Here is a 23,403-nt window from a genome sequence, read left to right as displayed (position 1 = left end):
TGACTTCCATTCTAATTTTTGGATACAAATTAAATTTATCATGAACGTGTAGTACTTATACCTTTCAGTACTGCCGGAATATGATCAAGTCAGTTTTTGATTCAAATTAGTTATCATCCAAAAAAAGTCAAACACGGTACAAAAAACACAACTTGTTCTTATGCAGAATTACTTGACTTGGAACGATATATTCTTCAAAATGTAAATTACAAAAGAAGATACTTAACATGAAAAAAAAAATTTAAATTTAAAAAACAACAATTTGAAAAACGACATAAAATTATTTTTTCAGAACAATAATTTTTGGAGAACTTTAACTCGCAACTCTCCGAAATTCGTAATAAAATTCCAAAAATTTTCAAGAGTTTTAAATTAAGGATTTCAGATTCCCAATCAACTAAGAAATTGAGAATTAAAATGATAGGTAAGTAAGTACTTTAATAAATTTCGTTGGTATATACGAGTATACGAGAATTGTCAGCAAGAATCACTTTTTGTTCATCAAATTTTTAAAATCAGAAGTATTTGAAATCGTTGAGGAATAAACCTCTGAAAATTATCTTGACCTTGAAAGATGAAGCTCTTGGGGGAGGGAAACTTGATATTTTCTGATTGAAATAGGGTGGGTCGTTTTTCAACTTTTTTCAATTTTATTAGAGCCTACCTAACTGTAAGAATTAAGGCCAATAAATGACCTCAATAAGACGCAGGAAAAATTACAATTTTTTTTGGTAAACGTTTCACTCCTCCCACCCCTCGTCTGTCGACGTTTTGAAAGACACCTAACGTACTGTCTGGTTTCATAAGGTCATTGACCCGTCTGGCTGGGTCCTGAAGACCATCAGGCTTTCGGTTTGACCACCGGGGATCATTGACCTGGCTGTCTGGTTTTTGAGAGCCGTCTGAAGTCTTATCGTCTGGCCTCCTTAGGTCATTGACCTGTCTCGCTGCATTCTGAAGGTCGTCTGGCTTCTAATCTGGCCTTCTAAGGTCATTGAACTATCTGTTTGGAATTTGTAGAATATCTGGCATCCGGTCCGCTCGCTCTTTTAAGAGCACTGACTTGTCTGTCTGGCTATTGAGATCCGTCTGACTTTCAGTCTGCCTTTCAAAGGTCATTGAAGTGTCTGTCTGGGTTTTGAAGGCCGTCTCATTCTAACTTTCGAAGGTTAATGACCTGTCTGTCTGGCTATTGAAAACCGTCTGACATCCAGTCTATCTTCAAAAGGTCATTGACCTATCTGTCTGAGTTTTGAAGTCTATCTGGCTTTTAGTCAGACATCCAAAGGTCATTGAACTGTCTGTGTGGGTTTTGAGAAGTCCGTCTGGCTTTCAGAGGTCATTGAACTGTCTGTCTGGGTTTTGAAGTCCATCTGGCTTTCAAAGGTCATTTAACTGCCTGTCTGGGTTTGAAGGCCGTCTAGCATCCAGTCGTACTTTCCAAGGTCAATGACCTATCTGTCTGGGTTTTGAAGTCCGTCTGTCTTTCAGTCTAGCTTTCAAAGGTCATTGACGTGTCTGTCTGGTTTTTAAAGGCCTTCTCATTTCAACTTACCAAGGTCAATGACCCGTGTGTCTGACTATTGAAAGCCATCTGACATCCAGTCTATCTTCAGAAGGTCATTGACCTATATGTCTGAGTTTTGAAGTCTGTCTGGCTTTTAGTCAGACATCTAAAGGTCATTGAACTGTCTGTCTGGGTTTTGAAGTCCATCTGGCATTTAAAGGTCATAGAAGTACATGTCTGGGTTTTGTATTAGGCCGTCTAGCATCCATTCTAACTTTCCAAGGTCAATGACCTGCCTGTCTGGTTTCTGAATTTGGTCTGGCTTCCAGTCTGGCCTTCAAAGGTCATCGACCTATCCGTCTGGGTTTCGAATAGTCTGTCCAGCTTTCCGTCTGACTTTAAAAGGCCATTGAACTGTCGGTCTGGGTTTTGAAGTCCGTCTGGCTTTTAAAGGTCATTGAACTGTATGTCTGGGTTTTGAAGACCGTCTAGCATCCATTCTAACTTTCCAAGGTCAATGACCTATCTGTCTGGTTTCTGAATTTTGTCTGGCTTCCAGTCTGGCCTTCAAAGGTCATCGACCTATCCGTTTGGGTTTCGAATAGTCTGTCTAGCTTTCAGTCTGACTTCAAAAGGTCATTGACCTATCTGTCCGAGTTTTGAAGCTCGTTTGGCTTCCAGTTGGTGTTCCAAAGGTCATTGAACTGTCTGTCTGGATTTTGAAGGCCGGCTGGCATCCATTTTTAACTTCCAAAGGTCAACGACCTGTCTGTCTGGTTTCTGAAAGCTGTCATGGCTTCGAGTCTGACCTTCGAAGGTCATTGACCTGTCAGTATGTGCCGGAAAAAAATTATTTTGTCCAGCTAAGACGATATATGCAAATGTACATAAATAAGTTGATTAATTATAGTTTTACCACCTCAAATATGCACTATGCATTATAAATCTGTTGTTAAATTTTCTTGGAAAACACCACGTAAGTAGGTATCATTTTTGTTGATTTTTCTGGTTGAATTTGAATTTTTAAAAATCAGATCTGATAGTGTGTCACCTTTCGAAAAGAGTGCCACTGGATAATATATTACCCTTGGCTCTACCCACCCTCCTATTGCATTACTGAGCAGTATCAAATTTTACCATTTTTGAAATTTTTTACGAAAAAAAAAATCTGTAAAATAGCCCACTTGATTGAATTTTTTTAAAATACCAGAAAACAAAATTCAAAAAATATTGCTAGCTACCCCATTCATTTTTATTAATTTTTCAAATTTTTCCAAAAAAAAAGATGAACTTTGGACTCATAATTTTTTGATCGTGCAGCAGGCACCTCATAATCACTTTGTAAATAATAAGCCACCCAACAGGTCCTCATGTATTGAATCTCGGTAAATTCCCGCGCTTTAGGTACTACGTAATAGGTACGTCTTGCAAGTTGCAACGTGCGTTTTGCGACATCACTTTCCAAGAATATAAACGCCTATCCATATTGTCTAATTAGAAAAAAAAGCATATCACAAATATCACACCGAATCGTTAATAATTTCTGACCATCATCTCCGATCCGGTTCCTTGGTCGATTTTCTTGACCCATAAAATCTGCAAATTACCCACTGTTAGATATGCTTTAGTATACCTACCTACCTATAGCGTTATCAAAAGTTATCTAACACAATTGTAATCGAGGGAAACCCCCTGTCGAGTATCGAGTATCCAACTCTATCCATCCAGCCAGACGTACTAGATATTACGAAATCGCGCATAAAAATTGTCCTTTTTTTATATCAAACGGATCTCCTCCACCTATAAATGTAGGTATTATGTTCCAGCTTATGAGTTCATTGAGCGTACCAACACCGAAAAAAAAAACCGCCACACGGATGTTGTTATTCTAAATGAGCCAGTTTACGAGTTCGCTTCGAATACATATTCGTATTATTCGTCATCGCTTTGTAGCCTATCTCGTATACGTATATACCTACGAGTACAGTGCTCTTTGATGTTATGTAATAATGCTCGTGCGTAAGTCCTATGCCGCATATACCTATGAGCGCTTTTTCTCACGATTTTTACACCTTCTTTTGTGTTTATATGCAACGTGTTTGGCTATATGACATTAGGAAATGAACTCTAAAAACCAGATTCAGGTACTTATGCATCATACATTTTAATAATGTATACGTCTATACGAGTTTATTCGTCGACTTCCGATCATCTTATTACCGAGATTGTGTGGGTGGAAGTAGCAGTGGACCGCAAATTGTTGGGATTGCGATTGTAGAAATCCGCATTGTGGCTTACATTTCCTAGGAAGATGGTCAAAATGGTATTTATTTTTACAAAATTGGTGAAATTCGTCATTTTAAACACTTCCTAGAATTCTTACAATGAAACTTCCATGCATCCAAATGAATTCCTCAATTTTTGGTAGAATTTTTGAAAAATTAGAACTTGAAAATTTTCTTTAAAAATTGTTGTTTTGTAAAAAATAATGAAATTCTTTTAATAAAATTGAGAACAAATATTTCCCTCACTCAATGGATGTGTCAAAAAACCAAGTTCCTCATTTTCTAGTTGGTCTGCAGCCATCGATATAATTTTGATCTTCTGTATTAATTTTAAAAATTTGAAATTTGTATACATTTAAATAAATCATTTCCCATGACTTTTTTTTTGGTTTTTCAGGCCAATTTTCCAATTACTTAGATCACTGATCAATCGAAGTACCTACATAAAAAGTAACGAGTCAATAAACCGAACAAATCATTCGCGAACAACTCGTCAATTGGATGAGAAGTCGAATAAAATAGAATCATTCGTGTATGGTTGGTAATTAAATTGTAAAAACAGGAAAAAAATGTTCACGAACGACTCATTTCACGATTCTATAAACTAAACGAATCATTCGTGAACGACTCACCGATAAGTTAAGCAGTTGTTGGAAAAAATGAGGAGAATTCGTTCGCGAATGATTCATTTCATGACTCACCACTCAATAAACTGAACGAATCTATCGCGAATAACTCACTGATAAGTCGGGAAGTTGAGCACAAAAAGAATCGAAAAAAATCGTTCGCGAACGATTCATTTCATCACTTCATATAAACTGAACGAATCAATCGCGAACGACTCACTGATAAGTTGAGAAGTTGTTGAAAAAAATGAGAGAAATCGTTCGCGAACGATTCATTTCATGACTCTGTGAACTGAACGAATCATTCGCGAACGACTTACTGATAAGTCGGGAAATTGAATGCAAAAATTAAAAAAATCGTTCGAGAACGATTAATTTCATCACTCAATAAACTGAACGAATCATTCTCGAACAACTCGCTCATGAGTTCAGCCAATTGACCTAAATCGTGCTAAATCACAAAAATTGAAGAATCATTCGCGTTTCGCGAACGGTTCATTTCATGACTCAGACTCCACGAAACCTGAAATAATCAATCGTGAACAACTCACTGATAATTTGGAAAGTTGAAGGACTGAAGGTGAATGTAAAAAAAATCGTTCGCGAACGATTCATTTCAGGATTCAACAAACTAAACGAATCATTCGCGAACAACTCGTTCCTGAGTTGAACCAAAATAACCACAGACTGATTCATTTTTTTTTCACACTATAAAAATTGAAGAATCATTAGCAAACGATTTATTTCATGACTGAATAAATAAAACGAATCATTCACGAACGACTCGCTGATAAGTAAAGAAGTTGGATGCAAACATTTTGAAAAAAAGTAAGAACATTCGCGAACGATTTATTTCACGATTGAACAGACTGAACAATGAACAAACGATTCGCGAATCTTATAAGTTGAGTTGAATAATTAATCACAGTCTGATTCATTTTTAGCCATTCATCTCATACAAATCTCATAACTCTACAAATTGAACGAATCATTCACGAACGACTCCCTTGGAAATTGGCTCAGGTATGATATAGACTAACTCATTTTTATACCTCTGAAATTGAAAAATCGTTCATGAACGATTCGTTTCATAATTCCACAAACTAAACAAATCATTCACGAACGACTTACCAATGAGTTAAGAATTTGATTGCAAAATTTTAAAAAACGTTCGCGAACGATTCATATCATTTTACGACTTGATGAGCTGAACGAATCATTTTCGAACGATTTGCTCAAAAGTTTGAGCCAAAATAAGCACAGACTCATTCATTTTTACTTGTTTACATCATAAATATTGAAGAATCATTCGCGAACGGTATATTTCATGAGTCTACAAACTGAACAAATCATTCATGAACGGTTTGCTGATGAGTTGAGAAGTTGATTGCAAAAATTTTAAAAACGTTCGCGAACGATTCATTTCATTTTACGACTCGATGAACTGAACGAATCATTTGCGAACGATTTGCTCACAAATTGAGCTAAATTAAACACAGTCTACCTATAAGTATCATTCATTTTTACTTGTTTACATCACAAATATTAAAGAATCATTCGCGAACGGTATATTTCATGAGTCTACAAACTGAACGAATCATTCACGAACGATTTGCCGATGAGTTGAGAATTTGATGCCAAAAATTGAAAAAAAACGTTCGTGAACGATTCATTTCATTTTACGACCCGATGAACTGAACGCGAATCATTTGCGAATGATTTGCTCACAAGTTGAGCTACATTAAACACAAGACTGGTTCGTTTTTACTTTTTTTACATCACAAATATTGCAGAATCATTCGCGAACGATACATTTCAAGACTCTACAAATTGAACCAATCATTCGCGAACGACTCGCCAAGTAGGATGAGAACTGAGAAGTCGAATAAGCTTCTAGAAATGGAAAACTGGAGTTGAATATTCAATTTCAATCGTACAAGTGTTCAAAAACTTTACAAAAATTATTGAAAAATTTACATTTTTTCCCCTCATGAACAATCGGTCAAGTTTTTTTCTACATACTCGTATTTCAAAATTGTGGTCAAATAATTTTCCCTGTGAGGCATTTTTTTAAGGGAGACACAATTTTGGCTCATAACAGTTCTGCATATTTGAACTCATCGAATCGCACTTTTGCCATCTGATCTGGAGATCTCGATGAAATTTTGATTTTATAAATCTTCAAAATTTCTCAGCCAAGGAGAGAATTGATTTAGGGAACACTAAATTTGGTTACAAAGGACACGGAAAAATCACTTTCAAAAATACAGAACTTTTGCTGGAATTGGAGATGGACATTTCAAATCACTCTTAAGGGAACGAACTCACTCTCCACAAATTGACCAAAATTTCAAGTGCCATAGTTTATTTTTGAATTTTTAGATTTTTGAAAATTTAAGAAATTTAAAAAAAGTTGTTTTGAAGGCAATTTTTATTTTTTTTTTTACAATTTTTTTACTCAGCAAAAAATGAACCAATTTCTTCAATTATTTTTCACATATCAACAACTACTGGTTTTGAAGCATTCTGGAGCCTCCATCGATTTTTAAATTTTATTTTTGGTCTTTTCAGAGCGATTTGAAATTTTTGGAGAATTTTGAAAACTCGCAGGAGGCTCCAATGAGATGGAATCGCAATTGTTTTCGAATTGGGTGATCGTGTAGACACTTCAGACGTTATCTTTCCAAAATAACTGCTCAATATGTATGTACCTACTTTCCCTGAAAATTTGATTTTTTAAAAAAATTTCTGAAATTCACAAATTAAAAAAAAATTAACTCAGAACTGAAATTCTTGGAATTTTACAAGAATCTCCTAAAATGGTCGAGAGGGTACCCAATAACCACTGATCACATATGCTGCCAAAGTTAACGTTTCTGCTCGACTCAAGCTGTCATTCAAAATTTCAATTTCTGGATAAAATTTCACTCACTCTCATCAATACCTACCCCTACTTTGGAGCAATCAACTCGAAAAATTTCAATTCCAAATTACTCACTATAGCACACCCCCTTCAAACCGATCATTTTCGACGATCGACTTACCGCAAAAATGCTTTCGACAAAATTGGACTTTACGAATCACTGCGGATGAAAAATAAAAGCATTTCACTTTCTACAACCTTGGTTTACACGTGTAAATGTGCGTTAGTGTGTTGGCAACTTGCATGTGGTACCTACAACGATTAAATAACAGTATGAAATCATTGGTTTCTCCCGCGCCACCTGAATTCGACACAATTGAGCATACGTACACTCGACATAGTGTAATGGAAAAATACATATTTAAAGTGCAAAGACTCGGTCGGTTTGGGTTAATTGCGTCGCGTTCGGCGTCTTCTTCGGTAGTAGTCGCAATCGCAGTCGCAGTCGTCGGCACCACTCATCCAAGTGACTAAACCTTCATCGCGCATTTTCGCTTCTTATAAGTACCTAATTCGTAGACCAGATACATTGGTCAAGTATAGGTACCCGGTGTATATGTGATTTCTCGCCAGTATAATATAATATACATACAGTGTAAGTGAATCGTGTCAGTGTGTCAATAAACGTGCGCCATCTACACACCGGTTCTAATGATCGTATCGTCTGGTTTTAGCGGAACTAAACCCAACCATAGGCTATAACTTTACACAGAGTGGACGTTTCGAGCGGCGTTTATTAACGATGAAATTATTGCTGAGCTTTTTCATAATCGCGTGCATTCGCGACGTTCGCAATGAAGTTGTTTTCAAAAACGATGACGAAACCGGTTCGAATCGTAGTGCTGCATCGATGAATAGTGGCAGCGACGGCGGCAATGGCACCAGGGAAGGTAGAAATTTGTTCAATTGGATAAGTAGTTTCACCGATACGGACGCCGATCCGTATTTGGCCAAAGCGAACGCCGTCTGCTTGGAAGGCGATTTGTCCGAGTGCTTTAAAGCCAAAGCTTTATCCGGTTTGGACGAGTTCTTCACCAAAGAGTCGTACTCGCTCAATGACAACGCTAGAATTATCCGAATGCCAGACGAACACGTCCGGTCCGTCTACCAAGAGCCGTACGAATTCACATCGTCTGCCCGTTCCGAAGAACCCGAATGGGACCAGTTTGTTAAGTTCCTAATGCGAAAAGTAGAACGCTTTTTGAAATCTACCGCCATAGAGGTTAAAATCAACGACGAAGTCACCGAGCAGGGACGATACTCGCCGAGATTTATCGACGAAATATCCTCCGAACTTGACACCATCGAGGATAAGAAAGCCGGCGTTATAAGTAAGTCTACTAGTTTCAAAGCGATGTCATTTTCATTTACAGTTCCTCTTTTGTCAGTTCTTCATTTCGCAGAATTTTGTCACATGAAGCTTTTTCGTGAAGATTTACGATTTGATTTTGAAAATTTTCCAGCCTGTTTTCAGTATTAAGCAGGTTTTTTTCCTTGGTTCGAATAGTTTTGAGGCTGTTCTGGTTCTGGAGTCTCTAGCAGATATTTCAAAGTTGAAATTTTGACAAAATGTTACCCGAACGAAGTTGGAAAACGAAAAGTTTTACTTTGAACCCCAATTTCAACATGCTGAGTCGATTGGAGGTGGTTTTAAAACGTTTTAAGAACTTTCAGTTTTTTTGAGTTTTTTTTTTAATTTTAATTTTTCAAAAAATGTAGGTTCAACCAACTTGGAACCACCTTCAATGGACTCAGCATGTTGAAATAACTAAAGAGACAATAATTTTTAAGATTCCCAACTGCATCGGGTAAAATTTTCAAGAGATTTCAATTTTTAAAAAATTACTGGAGGCTTCAGAACTGTTCAAAATGGTGCGAAATCGTTTTCAATCAATTAGGGAGGGGGGATGAAGATGAGGCACATGCCAAATTTCAGTTTTATTTCTATGTCAATTTTGTAAAATTTTAATTTTTTTTTTTGTATTTTTTGCCCAAATTTGGCTTTTAAAAATTCACCAAAAATTCGAAAAAAACACTTCAGAATCTGAAATTTTTGCTCAGGCATGATAAATTTGTGCATGCTCTTCCGATGTAGCTTTGTCTAGTTCAACACTCTTCTGTCAGTTGTCCCAAGAGCATCCTTCCTCTTCAAGTTCAAAAATCAAAAAAAAAAAATGTAAAATTTTTTTTATTTTTGTGCCAGAACTCTACTAAAACATAATTCAAGAAAAAAAAGATTTTCTCGGTTCACAATTTCCTAATTGTGATTTAGAATCCCTCAAAATTGGAAAAAGGTGGAAATAAGTAGGTAAGTACATATATAAATTCTGTAAAATTAAAATTCTTCTGAATTTTTTTTTTGGGTCTGATAAATTCTTTTGAATTAGTGACTTTTTTCCAAAGAAAACCCCTCTCTTGGTTCTCCAAGCAATCATAACAATCTTGATGCTCTTATATATTCAACTAGAGGCTTCCAATGTTGGAAAAAATGAAGAAAAAAACGAACAAACCAACAAAGTCAAAAAAAATTCTGAAAAATTTTCGGTTTTCCTGTCAGAATTCCGCTACACAATTCTCTTTCCAAATAAAAAAGCTTCTTCGAGTTCGTAAACAGTGTTGTTGATCCCTCAGCAGAGAATCTCTCAAAATAGGAAAATAATGAGAAATGATGAGATTGTAAATTTTGAAAAATGAGGACACAATTTCAACAATACCTGCAATCCTGCATAAATTGGTGTTTCAATATATTCAACCATTTTTAAAAATTCCAGGAGACTCAAGTTTCACAGGTTTCCCCATTTTCATAATCTGGAGGGAGGAAGGGATGGGGGAGGAGGGGTTCAAATGTAAATGGATCAAATCTTGGGGTCAATAATGGAAAAAAACTTTGAAATTTTTATTTTTTCATGTTTTTTTTTTGAAGAGGCCCCAATTGAATTTTTCAATCATCCAGAGGGCTCAAAACTATTAAATTATGCTTTTGAGATGAAAATGGACAAAATCCAAATATACGAAAATTTTAATTTTTTGATTGGTCTCATTTATTAAGAGGGTTCGAATTCCACTTTTTCATTATGCAGGTTTGGGATGAGCAGGTCAAATAGGCCTAGGTGGAACCTTCATTTTGCGTTTTGGAGAGAGAACTAAGGCACTGCATAGGTAACAAAACTCAAAAATTTAAAAAAAATTAAAATAAGTGACCCCGCAGGACCTTTGGTTTACCCCTCTGTGCGGTTAGGAGGTACCAAATCTATAAACTTTCGTGTCAATTTTGGTCAAAATTTTTATCGAGAATATAAATCATGAGCATTGGAAATTTTCGACGAATTTTTGATAATAATGCAATAAGATAATTCATTATTTCATTTCAGACCTTTTTTCAACCCATCCCTCTTCTCAAGCTATTTCACTCCCTTCTGTATGGGCAGATCCAAACCCAAAAGTGAAATTATTAGAGGCTTTGCCATCCCCATTTATGAGGTTGATCTGGAAAATAGAAAGAAGTTCAGTGAATTTTGCCAGTTTAAAATTTCTACTTCAAGGAGGTGTTTTACTTTTTGATTTGAGGTTCCACATCCTTTTTGGCAAATATGGAATCGATGAGCTGTTCGGAGGGGGGGGGGTGTCTTTTTGAAAATTGCTACAAGTAGGTAGTTGAGTTTTTTATTCAAATAACAGGCTGAACATAAAATTCAGTGGTAAAACTGGTTAAACTGATTAATTTATCATTTAAATAAATGTTATAAAAAAAAAAATTGAGAAGCCTCTTTATGAGACATTTGAAAATGTTTTGTTTCAAGAGTCCATGAAACGATGAAAAATGGAAAAAAAAAAAAAAGGCCATCAAAGGAGCTATTGAAATGAAGCATTCGACTCCTACAACAGCATAATTATTCAACATAACCACTCAAAATTGAGCACAATCCAAACTCAGGTTCATCAAGTTACCATAAGTTCTAGAAATTCCAAAAAAATTTAAAAATTTTGAAAAAAAAACATTAAAAACTTGAGAATGCCTGGGTAAGTGAAATGTCGATAGAGATGGTCTAAATTCAATGTTTGATCTCGACGGGTGAATTTTCAAAATTGTCTAAATTTTTCATATCATTATTGAAGCTCGAAAAAAAATCAGTTGCATTTTTTTTTTCTGGAATAAGTAGATAACTTGCTGAGATCACAAATTGTTCAACTGAACTATTCAAAAACACACAAGAACCTAATTCGCAGCTTTTCAAGTTGATTTAGAATTTTAAAGTCTTCCGAAAAATGTGTATGATTTTTTTTAATGCTGTAAATTAGCTAAAAACCACAAAAAATTGATGGGGGTGGGGAAATAATAAATATCGACATTGAATCAAGATATCTCCACACTAAATCTCAAAAAGAGAAATTCTTATTTTCAACTTTTCAAAAATCAAGAAGACTGCTATATTTGAGATGTCACCTTCTTGTAAAAAAAAATGTGAGAAAGATTCACAAACGATGCAGTAACACTTATTTTGCATTTCAGAAAAAAAAAAAAAACATTTTTTATTTATGCAACTTTCACATAATTTCAAAAAAAATTGAAATTTTGCTCAGAGAATAAAGTCAAAATCCCAACAACATTGCAAGTTGTTTGGAGTTATAAGGTGACATCTCCAAAAAGTCCACCTTTTTTGAGCAAATTTCGTACATACAAAGTGTTAACAAACAGTTTTGATTGTTTTGAATGTTTGTCAGTTAGAAATAGTCACAAGGAGTGCATTTTTTATTGGTTTGTACCAAATGGAAAACATTTTTTAAATTGATCACTTTTCAGAAAAATGAATTTGCACATATAATGAAATTTTAGTTTTTTGAGAAAAACTCAAAAACTAAGCACTCTAGAAAAAAACTAACGACATTATGTCGATTGGAAATTTAATTCTCTACAACTTTGGATGCATGAAATTTTTTTTGGACGCTTCCTTTCGCCTCCACATCAACTTTAATGAAAGGTTCTAACTCAAAATGTTTTCCAAACATTGAAATATTTCCTCTTTAAGATTTTATTTTTCAAAGTGTTCTTATGCTAAGTGAAGGTAGGATACCAGATCTTTAAAATGAGGTGCTATTCATTCCTCACAATTAATTATAAGTTGATAAAAATAATGAATCAAGTTGTTAAAAAAAAGAAAATCACTCTCCTGTAAAATTTCACTTTTTTGAGATGTCACCTTATTACTCCCGAGGTGCGAAATTATGTCTTTTTTTTGGTCCAATAAAAAAAAAAAAAAAGTCATTTCACAGCCATTTCGATTTTTTTAAATTTGTGTAGGAGTAGGGAAGGGGGTATATTTACACTGATAGTAAAGCTACAACCATGATCTTAGAGACTTTGGAGACTTTTTTCCTACACTTCACAACTCTTCACCCTCTTGGCACCTCTTCCAACCACTCAACAACTAACACAGCCCGTCTTTTCTCTGTTCCAGCTCGCCACAAGTTGAAAAAGATGTTGATCCCGATGCTAATCGTTTTAAAACTATTCAAACTGAAACTACTACTGTTCCTACCCCTAATTCTGGGTTTGGCGTCGTTCAAGAAATTCCTCGGATTCTTAGCCATCGTGGTACCTGGTTTAATAGGATTTTTCAAATTATGCAAACCGGATTTACACCACAATTACGGAAGCTTCGGTCACAGTAACTTCTACCACAGACCACCGCACCATTTCTCGGCTGCAGCGCCGGATACGTTATACGTAAATAAATACAACAACAGAGAAACAGGATCTCCAGATGTAATTCAATACTTATACGATTCGTATTCCGGTTCCCAGCAGCAGCCCGATTATTATGGAAATAATTTCGCTGAAAAAGCCAATGCTGCTGGATCGTCACCGGTTGCTTTTAGAGAAGATGCTCATAAGCTCGCTTACAACGGGTATCAAAATCAGTAAAAAGTACTTACTCGCTTCTGAGGAGTACCTACATAATTATATGAGTGTCCTTCGAATCAATCTTCACTGCCAATCGCTAGTCTTCTGCTTACGACACATAAACTGATGTTTTCAAAAATATTTTTCAACCAAATACAATCGATTATCTCGCTCGATCTTACACAGCTAAAGGAATAGAAAATTATTCATATTCTCGTATAATCACACGCACAGTCGCCTTCATCATCGTAAGACTGCGACAAAAACTGATGAGCAGTTAGTGGCAATTTTTAACGCTTAAATTATGTACCGCATGTCTGAGCCATATTTTCTAAGTTCTCTTTTTTTTCCTTCGACTTCTTCTTTCTTCATTTTCTCGCGTTACCTATTTATGCCAATTTTTTATACTTTTTTTTTCTTACTTATTCCCGAGTACATGTAATTTAACGAAGCGTAACACAATCCAACTATTAGAAATTACACACGTTCGATCGTCCGTATAGTACTTACTTACTTACGTAGTACGATAGACAATCTATACTCTTATATTAGATGCATATTTTCTATAAATAATTCTGCCCTCCCCTCCTACGTATAACCACATCCCAACTATATCGAATATCAATAATAATTTAAGAAAAGAACTGATCAAACCAAACCAGCGAATACCTACCTAGATCTACCCCGTCATCCTCAACTCGTATTTCGCCCACTCGTTTATTCGATTCGAGAATGTGATTTTTATGGTTCACACTTCACAGTCGATGATTAGAATGTACTTGGGAGAGGAAAAAAAAAGATGGCAGTTCGATTCTTTATTTTCTAAAGATCTCGATAGCCTATTATTATTTTTTTTATTCGCTAAACAGTGTGTAGATTTATTTCTTATTGTGTAGGTTCGCGTTGCATTTAACTAGTTTAATGATTTTTAATTTTACGACTGTAGCTTTACTCGCGTTAAAATATATAAGAATTTAGTCCATACTTTGTAAATATTTTTATACGAATTTTTGTACGAATATAAATTAATCGAATAAATAATTAAGAAAGTGTTTTTTCATTTCATTGATGTAGGTAGGTGTAGGAGTAGGTAGCCTAAATACTTCATCGGGGGAAAATAAGTTACCCACTTGACAATTTACACGAGTGACTTGGAAATGACGCAGAAACGTCACAACGACATCTCAGCGAAAGTTTATTTTTTTCATGTTTCGTATAGTATTTTGGTTGCTGTTGTTCGTTTTTTTTTTCGGGGAAAATAAATCCGTCAATGTGACGATGATTAATTACCCATTTGGCCGAAAACGTTTATGGCACAAAAAAGCGTGAAAGTAAATTTTTTAACAAGTTTGCCTAACTTAAATATTTAAGGAGTAAACGTGAATCCGGTCGCGATACCAGCGAGGCAGCGACCTAATATAGGTGAAATGAAAAAGTTTCAATGCTCCTGACAATACGTCGGGTAGACAACCTTTTTGACACGAAATTTTACGTTCTGTTTTATAGGTATGTTGGTACGATCGTGAACAAAATTTAGATTAATTTTTCGTGGAAATGAAATTTCTAACACGATTTTACACGTTTAAGAGCTAATTTTATCAATCTCGTCGAAAATTAAAACAGAAAATCTACCTGTAAGTGAAAGCAAATGCAACGATAATTTGAAATACAGTAATTCTCATACCGAAGTGAGGAGAATCGAGTCGCTATTTTTTTATGAATTGAGTTTAATGGAAAAGTAGCGGAAAGTTGCTCAACTTTGTCGAAATTCGTTTTTTAATTTTTCAATTTTGATGAAAGTGTCAAAACCATGAACTGTTGTACGGACATGTGAAAAAATCATTTTCAAGTTCGTTTTTTTTTTTTAAGGAAAGTAGGAATAAAACAAACATTTTTTTTCCTTTCAAAAATGACCGATATTTTTGTAGTACAGTTGATTTTTTAAACTATTCACACAAAGGTCTTTAGATTTCTGATAAATTAAAAAAAATCAAATTCAGCCAGTTTCCTATTTTTGAAATCAAAATGATAACAATGAGGAGCTGAAAGCACAAATTTGATTCATATTCTATTAAAGCCCTTTTACATACCTACCTACGTAAAACCTCCAGCCGTTTTTTGGATTTTTCAACTTTGAAAAACATACTTATCATAAAAAACTAGAGGCTCGTCCGCCCCTGCAGCTTTTGAGGAAATCGTTTTTATTCGTTCTCAACTGGGCCAAACTTTATTCTTACCTCAACTAATTCTACTTTTTCTCAAATTAGATAGGTACATACTAAATTTCAATAAATCATATCAAAAAGGTATCCATAATGCTTTATTTTTCATTTTCATGATTTCAATGTTTTTAAATTCAAAGTCAGTTTTTTCACTAGCAATTTAATTTCCAAATTTTAAGTTTTGAGGATAATTTTTCATTTTCATTTTCATTTTCATTTTGCAGTCTTTCGCTTAGTTTTTAATGTTCGTTTTTAATTTTTTTTTGGAGGGGAGAGATGGGTTAGTGTCTGTTTTTACTTTGGTTACATTCATTTCTACAAAAAATTACTCAATTTTTCCATTTGTTTTTCTCATTTTCTTCATTTCATTTCTTTTTCAATAATTTTTACTTGAGGAGCTGAGAATCAAAACTCACATTCGCCAAAAAAAAACCGTTTTATGGCAGATTTGGATATACCATTTTACACTCTATAATGTGACATATTCGGTTTTTTTGGATCAAATTCATTTTGGTGTGAAATTCACTTTCAAAACCAAGGGTTAGAATCAAAACTCACATGAGTTTTGATGAAAGCTTAGTTTTGTTTGCAAAATTCCATAGGGAAAAGTTTGATAACAAGCTGAATTTTGGTACTCGGGGTTTTTTTGATACGCTGAACACGAATTTGGGGTGTCCAGGTGAATCCGGTGTACGCTTCCCCTTTTTTTGTGGACCTTAAGCCCCCAAATTTGTTTTTAAGCGTTCAGGTCCGAAAATATGCAATTTTATGCAAAATGCTTCTCATCGATTTCGTTTCACTATTCCACGTCGAATGAAGAGTCAGCGAAGTTTCCCACCCCAAAGGGGGTTGACCTATGGTCACTCAAAGTAGGGGTGCACAGTGGACTGTGAGCACCCTCAAAACGGACGTAATTCAAAAACATACAATGAACCCTAAAAAAATGGTACAATGGTATCCTCCCTTACGTTTTTTGGGTCGCAGAATACGAATTTGACAATATTTTTTTTGTAGGGGTGAGGGATGAGGGGGTGAGGGGGGTGAGAAATTCAAAATTTGACTGTAATGATGTGTGATATGTCGAAATGTATGTTTTTGAGGGTGTAGATCACGAATTTGGCAATATTTTTTTCGTAGGGGTCAATGGTGGGTGATGAAAGGGGTGAAAATTTCTAAATTTGACCATAATGATGTGTGATATGTCAAAATGTATGTTTTCGAGGTTGTAGATCACGAATTTGACAATATTTTTTTCGTAGGGGTTAATGGTGGGGGATGAAGGGGGTGAAAAATTCAAAATTTGACCATAATGATGTGTGATATGTCGAAATGTATGTTTTTTAGGGTGTAGATCACGAATTTGACAATATTTTTTTTCGTAGGGGTGAATTGTGGGGGATGAAGGGGGTGAAAACGGTGAACAATTCAAAATTTGACTATAATGATGTGTGATATGTCGAAATGTACCAAGTATGAATAATTCAACTGAAAGGGAGTAATTTTCATCATTTTACTCGATTTTAGTTGTTATAAAGTGATTATAGAGGTTTAATTTACGTTAAAACTCCGTTTTTTGCCTACTCTGCTACATAAATAGGAATAGAACACATTTTTGCACGTAGATGCACGGGAAATCCCAGGGGCTAGTACTTAAGATAGTGTATTTCAAGATGTCATTTGCCATTTTTGCCCCCGAATGCCCCGGCGACCACAACAGTCAATTGTAGTGAAAATTCATGGTGAATTTTGTTTAAATGTCACAAATTTTTTCTTCCAGGGACTTTGACGGCTCTCCAATAGAAAATTCTCCATCCCCCACCCTTCACCTTTTCTACACCTTCAAAAACATACATTTTGACATATCACACATCATTATGGTCAAATTTTGAATTTTTCACCGTTTTCACCCCCTTCATCCCCCACCATTAACCCTTACGAAAAAATATTGTCAAATTCGTGATCTACACCTTCAAAAACATACATTTCGACATATCACACATCATTATGGTCAAATTTTGAATTTTTCACCCTCTTCATCCCCCACCATTAACCCTTACGAAAAAAATATTGTCAAATTCGCGATCTACAACCTAGAAAACATACATTTCGACATATCACACATCATTATAGTCAAATTTTGAATTTTCAACCCTTTTCACCCCTCAGCCCCCACCATTGACCCCTACGAAAAAAATATTGCCAAATTCGTGATCTACACCCTCAAAAACATACATTTCAACATATCACACATCATTATAGTCAAATTTTGAATTTCTCGCCCCCTCACCCTCTCATCCCCCACCCCTGCAAAAAAAATATTGTCAAATTCGTATTCTGCGACCCCAAAAAAATAAATTTTACATAAAATTGCATATTTTCGGACTTAAACGCAAAAAAACAAATTTGGGGGCTTAAGGTCCACAAAAAAGGGGGAAGCGTACACCGGATTCAACTGGACACTCCAAATACGTGTTCAGCGTATCAAAAAAACCCCGAGTACCAAAATTCAGCTTGTTATCAAACTTTCCCCTATCGTCATAATTAAAACAGTGAAAAAAAATTTGATCGCAAATCTTGGAGTCAAAAAACTCACATTTGCCATTCTTTGTCTGGATATTAAAGCAGAAGGGAGCTAGGTGAACATCAGCCAACACACGGAATCGTGTGCTAGTAGCGCTATCTAATGATTCATTTTGGTATTATAAGTTTTTTCAACTGGCAACACTACTAACTCAGTTTTTCGCGTTTTTCTCAAAATCGTTTATGGTGGCAAATGTGAGTTTTGATTCTCAGCTCCTCACTTCTTTTGTTGTTTTTTGGTCAACTTTCTCATTTATTGATAATTAACTAATTTTTATCAAACTTTTATTCTTCGATTTGTTTCATTTGATTATATTTTTTTAGAAGAGAAAAATTTCTTTTTTTAAATTATTTTTTCTCATATTTTTGTATTTTATTTTGAAGGTTTTTTTTGTTTTCTCAATTTTTATAGTTTTTTTTTTACATCATTTTCTCAACTCTTATCCACGTATTTTTAATTTTTTCAACTTGTCATATTTTCAATTTCATAATTTTTCATCTTTCTTTCTTTCTTTTCAGCCCTTTTTCTCAATCCACTGCTGGATGAAGGCCTCCCCAACTTCTTTCCACGATCTCCAGTCTTGAGCTGTACACCACCATTCTCCATCACATGTCCGTATCTCATCTTCCCATCTCGATTTTGGTCTTCCCAGTACCTGTTTTCTATCTGGCCTCCACTGAGTAGGCTTCACCACCCATTGCTAATCCCCGCTTCTGGCAACATGACCAGACCAGTTCCACTTACTCCGCTTTGCTGTCTCCATGATATCCGTCATCCCTCTGGTCTCCCAAATTTTCTCCACTGTCCATTTGTCTCTCAGCATTATCCCCAGCATTGATTGCTCCATTCACCTCTGCATCTTGAATTTTCAAAATTCTTTCAATTTTTTTTTCACCAATGCTAATATTTTATCATTGAAAGCGAGGGTATGTAGCCACATTTTCTAATTTAGCTTTTCCAAGGGAGATCTGAGCATCAATAGTACCTCCATTTAATTCCCAATGACGGCCACAAAATGACATAAATCCAAAATATCTCAACATACCCTCGCTTTTGAGTGTTTTCTGAGTAAAATAAACCAAACCACACGAAAATTCGTCCAATAGTTTTCACACAATCCCTGACCAAAGTTTGCAGTTTTCATCAAAAATCGCTACTGATAACAGGGGGTAGAGTTGATTACGACTATTGTAAAATTCACTTTTTATTTCGAGGTGAAAAATATCATCCTACAACGACGTAGGAGTTGTTGCATAATATTTTCATCACATGCCAACAATATTGTCCTTTTTCAAAATTACTTTTTTTACCTACGTATTTCATCAAGTTATTCATTCAAATTCTTGCTGCAATTTTTGACATATTTTCTTCCTTATCGGTAGGTATTATGTAAAACTGCACATGTACGAATAAAAGCATTTCACCAAGTTATTCATTCAAATACTTACCTGCCATTTTTGACATATTTTCTTCCTTATCAGTAGGTGTTATGGAAAAATGCACGTGTTTGAATAACAAATTTAAGTAAAAATTAATTTTACTTCGATTGTTATTACCTTAAAATGAAAAAAAATACAAATTTATTATCACCAACTTGGATTAAAAATGCACCGTCATAAATCAGTTCTGTTTTCCTTTTTTGACATAAGTTTGGTTCGCATATAAATAGAGCGATTGAGAGACGGACTTTTCAGTTTGAGCAGAAGGTGTATACCTGCGAGTACTGCAAGTAATTGAAACAACACAACGTGTATAAAATTTGTTTTATTACAGTTTATTTTTCTTCAGTTTCCTTCCGCATCAATCATCACCGCAAGTGTAGCTAAAGCGAAAATGAAACTGCAAAATTTCTTCTTTACCATTGCAATGGTAGTGCTGATTTCTTTACAGTATATTTCAACAGATGGTCAAGCAGATGAAGATGACGATGAAGATGACGGAAGGGACATCCGATGTAAGAGTAAAAGCGGGACAGTTAGTACTGAGGGAGCGGTTTCTGATGCATGCTTTGAAAAACATGACAAGGATAACACGGAGAATAACATGGAAATTCTCCTTGATTGTTTCTGCGATGGTTGTCCAGAAAATGAAGCTGTTTGTAAGCCACGTGCAAAAAAAAAGGAGGCAAGTAATCAAGCAGATGAAGATGAAGATGAAGATGAAGATGATGATGACCCGTTTGGATTTAACAAATTCCAATGTATCAAGGAAGTTGGTCCTGCGGGAAAGCTTAAAGCTGCATGCGAGAAAAAGCATGGCGAGGGTACCAAAGAAGCTGAGAATTGTTTCTGCGATGATTGTACAAATGAAAGTTATTGTAGGACTCTTGCACATAATAAGGCACAAAATGATGCAATTCATTACCTGGCATAACTGTGAGCATTTCATAGGTAGGTACAGTAACTGGATCATTTAAAATTTCAGGGATCTTGAGTATTAACAAAAATGCGTTATAACATAATATGCGTATAAAATAGTATATCTTATTCAAATATGTATGCATACTTACTTAATTAGTTGTTAGTGTTATTTTTTCAAAAACATGTACCTACCTAAGTTACCAATAGCCTACGTAAACCTACCATTGTGTTTGCATTGTCCTCTAATAAAATATTGGTTCCGACATTGGAAATCACCGAATAAGTTTTTTTTGTTCACTTTTCGATAAGAAGAAAAAAAAACATTATAAAATTCACAGATGAAAATTGGATTTGTCGTTTCTAGATTCGTATTATTCAAGGAGTACGCATTATCCTATCCCGATCTAGCCTCAGTAAATGAAATAATTTGAGTCGGTCATTTCAAAAACCCCAATCTGGCATTTTTAAAATTTTTCAGGAAACGAAAAAAACTGTCTGTGTGCTGTATTTTTATGGTAAAACCCGTAAACTTATGAACTAAACGATTGGTCTTATTATTACAAATACTCCAGTACCTTTACTAGAACTTAAATTTTGTACACTGCAATAAGGTGCACCGGGGGAAGTCAGAACGTTTTTTCACAATTTCAACTTTGATCAGTTGTTACTCTCATACAAATGAACCAATATGGCTGAAATTTGGCATGTAGGTTCCCATAAGGGTTCTTAACCTATGGTGAAAATTTGAGCGCGATTGTCACAGTAGCTTTCGCACAATCGAATAAAATGTAACTTGTTCTGACTTACCCCGCTTTGCGGTAAGTCAGAAAATCTACAAAATTAATTGGTGATATTAGGATTCGACCCTGATCGATGCGCAATATGTCGAATAATATGTTTTCGAGGTCGTAGAATCCGAATCTGGAGTTATTTTTTTTGTAGGAGTGGGGGGGTGAGGCGTGGGGAGAGGGAACATTTCAAAATTTTCCTACATTATCATGTAATATGTCGAATAGTATGTTTTCGAGGTCATATGTAGAATCCGAATCTGGAGTTATTTTTTTTGTAGGGGTGGGAGGTGTGTCGAGGGGAGAGAGAGTAAATTACAAATTTTGCCTATATTAATGTGTAATATGTCGATTGATATGTTTTTGAGGTCGTATAATTCGAATCTGGGGTTATTTATTTGCAGTGGTAGGAGGCGAGGCAAGGGGAGAGGAGAAATTTTAAATTTTGCCTATAATATTGTGTAACATGTTGATTGATATGTGTTCATGGTCGCAGAATTCAAATCTTGAGCTAGTTTTTAGGGTTGAGTGCTATTCAAGTATCGCCGTTTGGGGAGAGGGGGGTTGTGGCCTACTGTGCCCCGTGCAAGTTGGAACAGTAATGAAATGAGCTAACTAATGAATGAAATACCTTCCGCTCAAAAACACGGATGTGTATGAAAATGGCGATTTGTAGAAATCTCCCCCTCCTGCCTATTATGGCATTTTGGCTGTCATTGTGGTAACTTCAGAAAAACAATTCATCTGACAATTTATTGTAGAGTACAAAAATGTATTTGTAAAAAATTGAAAAACTCATGTAAGGAGAAAAAATAATCATCTTTTGAGAAAACAAAACAAAAAATCCCCAAAACATAGTAACACCACTCCAAAATACACATCTGACATCATCCTGCAGAAAAGAACACATGATATTGCCTGATTGTATAGCATTTTTTGTTTCAAAACATGTTCTGAATTCTGATTTTACATAAAAAACTGTCAACTTTGAACATCAGTGGTATAAGAAAACATTGAGATAAATAAAAACCAAATTTGGAATTTTTTACTTTCCTCATTCTACCAAAAAACCAACTCCAGATTCGAACTCTACAATAAGCAACATTTGAAATCTCCCACCCATACGAATCTAAGACTCACCTTCCACCTTCACCACAAAAAATGACTCCGGATTCAAATTCTACGACCTCGAAAACATATTATTCGACATATTACACAATAATGTAGGAAAAATTTGAAATATTCCCTCTCCCCACGCCTCACCCCCCACTCCTACAAAAAATAACTCCAAATTCGGATTCTACGACCTTGAAAACATATTATTCGACATATTACACAATAATGTGTGAAAAATTTGAAATTTTCTCCTCCCCACGCCTCACCCCCTACTCCTACAAAAAAAAATAACTCCAGATTCGGATTCTATGACCTCGAAAACATATCAATCGACATATTACACAATAATGTGGGAAAAATTTGGAATTACCCCCTCCCCACGCCTCACCCCCCACTCCTACAAAAAAATAACTCCACATTCGGATTCTACGACCTCGAAAACATATCATTCTATGTATTACACATCGATGAAGTCCAATCCTAATTATCAATGTTCACTTTTCTTACTTACCCCATAGCACTAATTTAGGGGAATTGCGAAAAAACATTCTGACTTGCCCCGGTGCACCTTAATATCTTCTATCTTTATCAAAAAAAAAAAAAAAATGAAATTTTCACTAACAAATTTCACTTGTAATGAAAATAGTTTTGGTCTTCCCTTTATTAATTTTCAGTCCTACTTCTAGACATGCATCCCTCACCTTGTCCAGCATTCCCTCAAGTTTGTCCATATCTTGTGCTATCAGCACCACATCGTCAGCATAATAGCAAATGGGTCAATTTTTCTCCAGAGATCTCCAGTCCTGCAACTCCCCATAATACATATATCTCTGGTGTGCTGTTATAGAGTGTGGCTGTGAACAATTTAGGTGAAAGGGCATCTCCCTGTCTTATAATTCCCTTTTTGAGCCTTATTTTTTCTGTTTCTCCGTTGACTGTAACAGAAGCTGTGGCATTTCTGTAAATAATATACTCGATCACGCGCAGGTAAGCAGGATCAATCCCAATCTTTTCAAGAGCTGTCATCATAGATACCATTTTCAAAGGATATTTTTCATCTCCACCCAGTTTTATAATTTCTGTCATTACTCCA

General features: G+C 35.2%; 1 protein-coding gene across 1 annotated transcript; it reads left to right on the top strand.

The window, feature by feature from the left end:
- The first annotated feature begins 7,662 nt into the window (after positions 1-7,662).
- Osi2 (DUF1676 domain-containing protein Osi2) lies at positions 7,663-14,295 on the top strand. Its single transcript, XM_065356682.1, has 2 exons — positions 7,663-8,672; positions 12,798-14,295. The coding sequence occupies exons 1-2, from the start codon at positions 8,084-8,086 to the stop codon at positions 13,262-13,264; spliced, it is 1,056 nt and encodes a 351-aa protein (XP_065212754.1). The 5' UTR covers positions 7,663-8,083; the 3' UTR covers positions 13,265-14,295.
- Positions 14,296-23,403: the final 9,108 nt, after the last annotated feature.

Source organism: Planococcus citri, chromosome 3, assembly GCF_950023065.1.
Source record: "Planococcus citri chromosome 3, ihPlaCitr1.1, whole genome shotgun sequence".
Lineage (NCBI taxonomy): Eukaryota > Metazoa > Arthropoda > Insecta > Hemiptera > Pseudococcidae > Planococcus > Planococcus citri.
Note: the sequence above shows the minus strand (reverse complement) of the source record. Positions and strands in the feature narration are given on the sequence as shown.

Bases quoted from the DNA above. Each gene is read 5' to 3' on its own strand.
- Osi2 (XM_065356682.1), top strand. From the start codon at position 8,084: ATGAAATTATTGCTGAGCTTTTTCATAATCGCGTGCATTCGCGACGTT. The intron at 8,673-12,797 runs GTAAGTCTACTA...TCTCTGTTCCAG, and splicing joins TAAGAAAGCCGGCGTTATAA to CTCGCCACAAGTTGAAAAAG.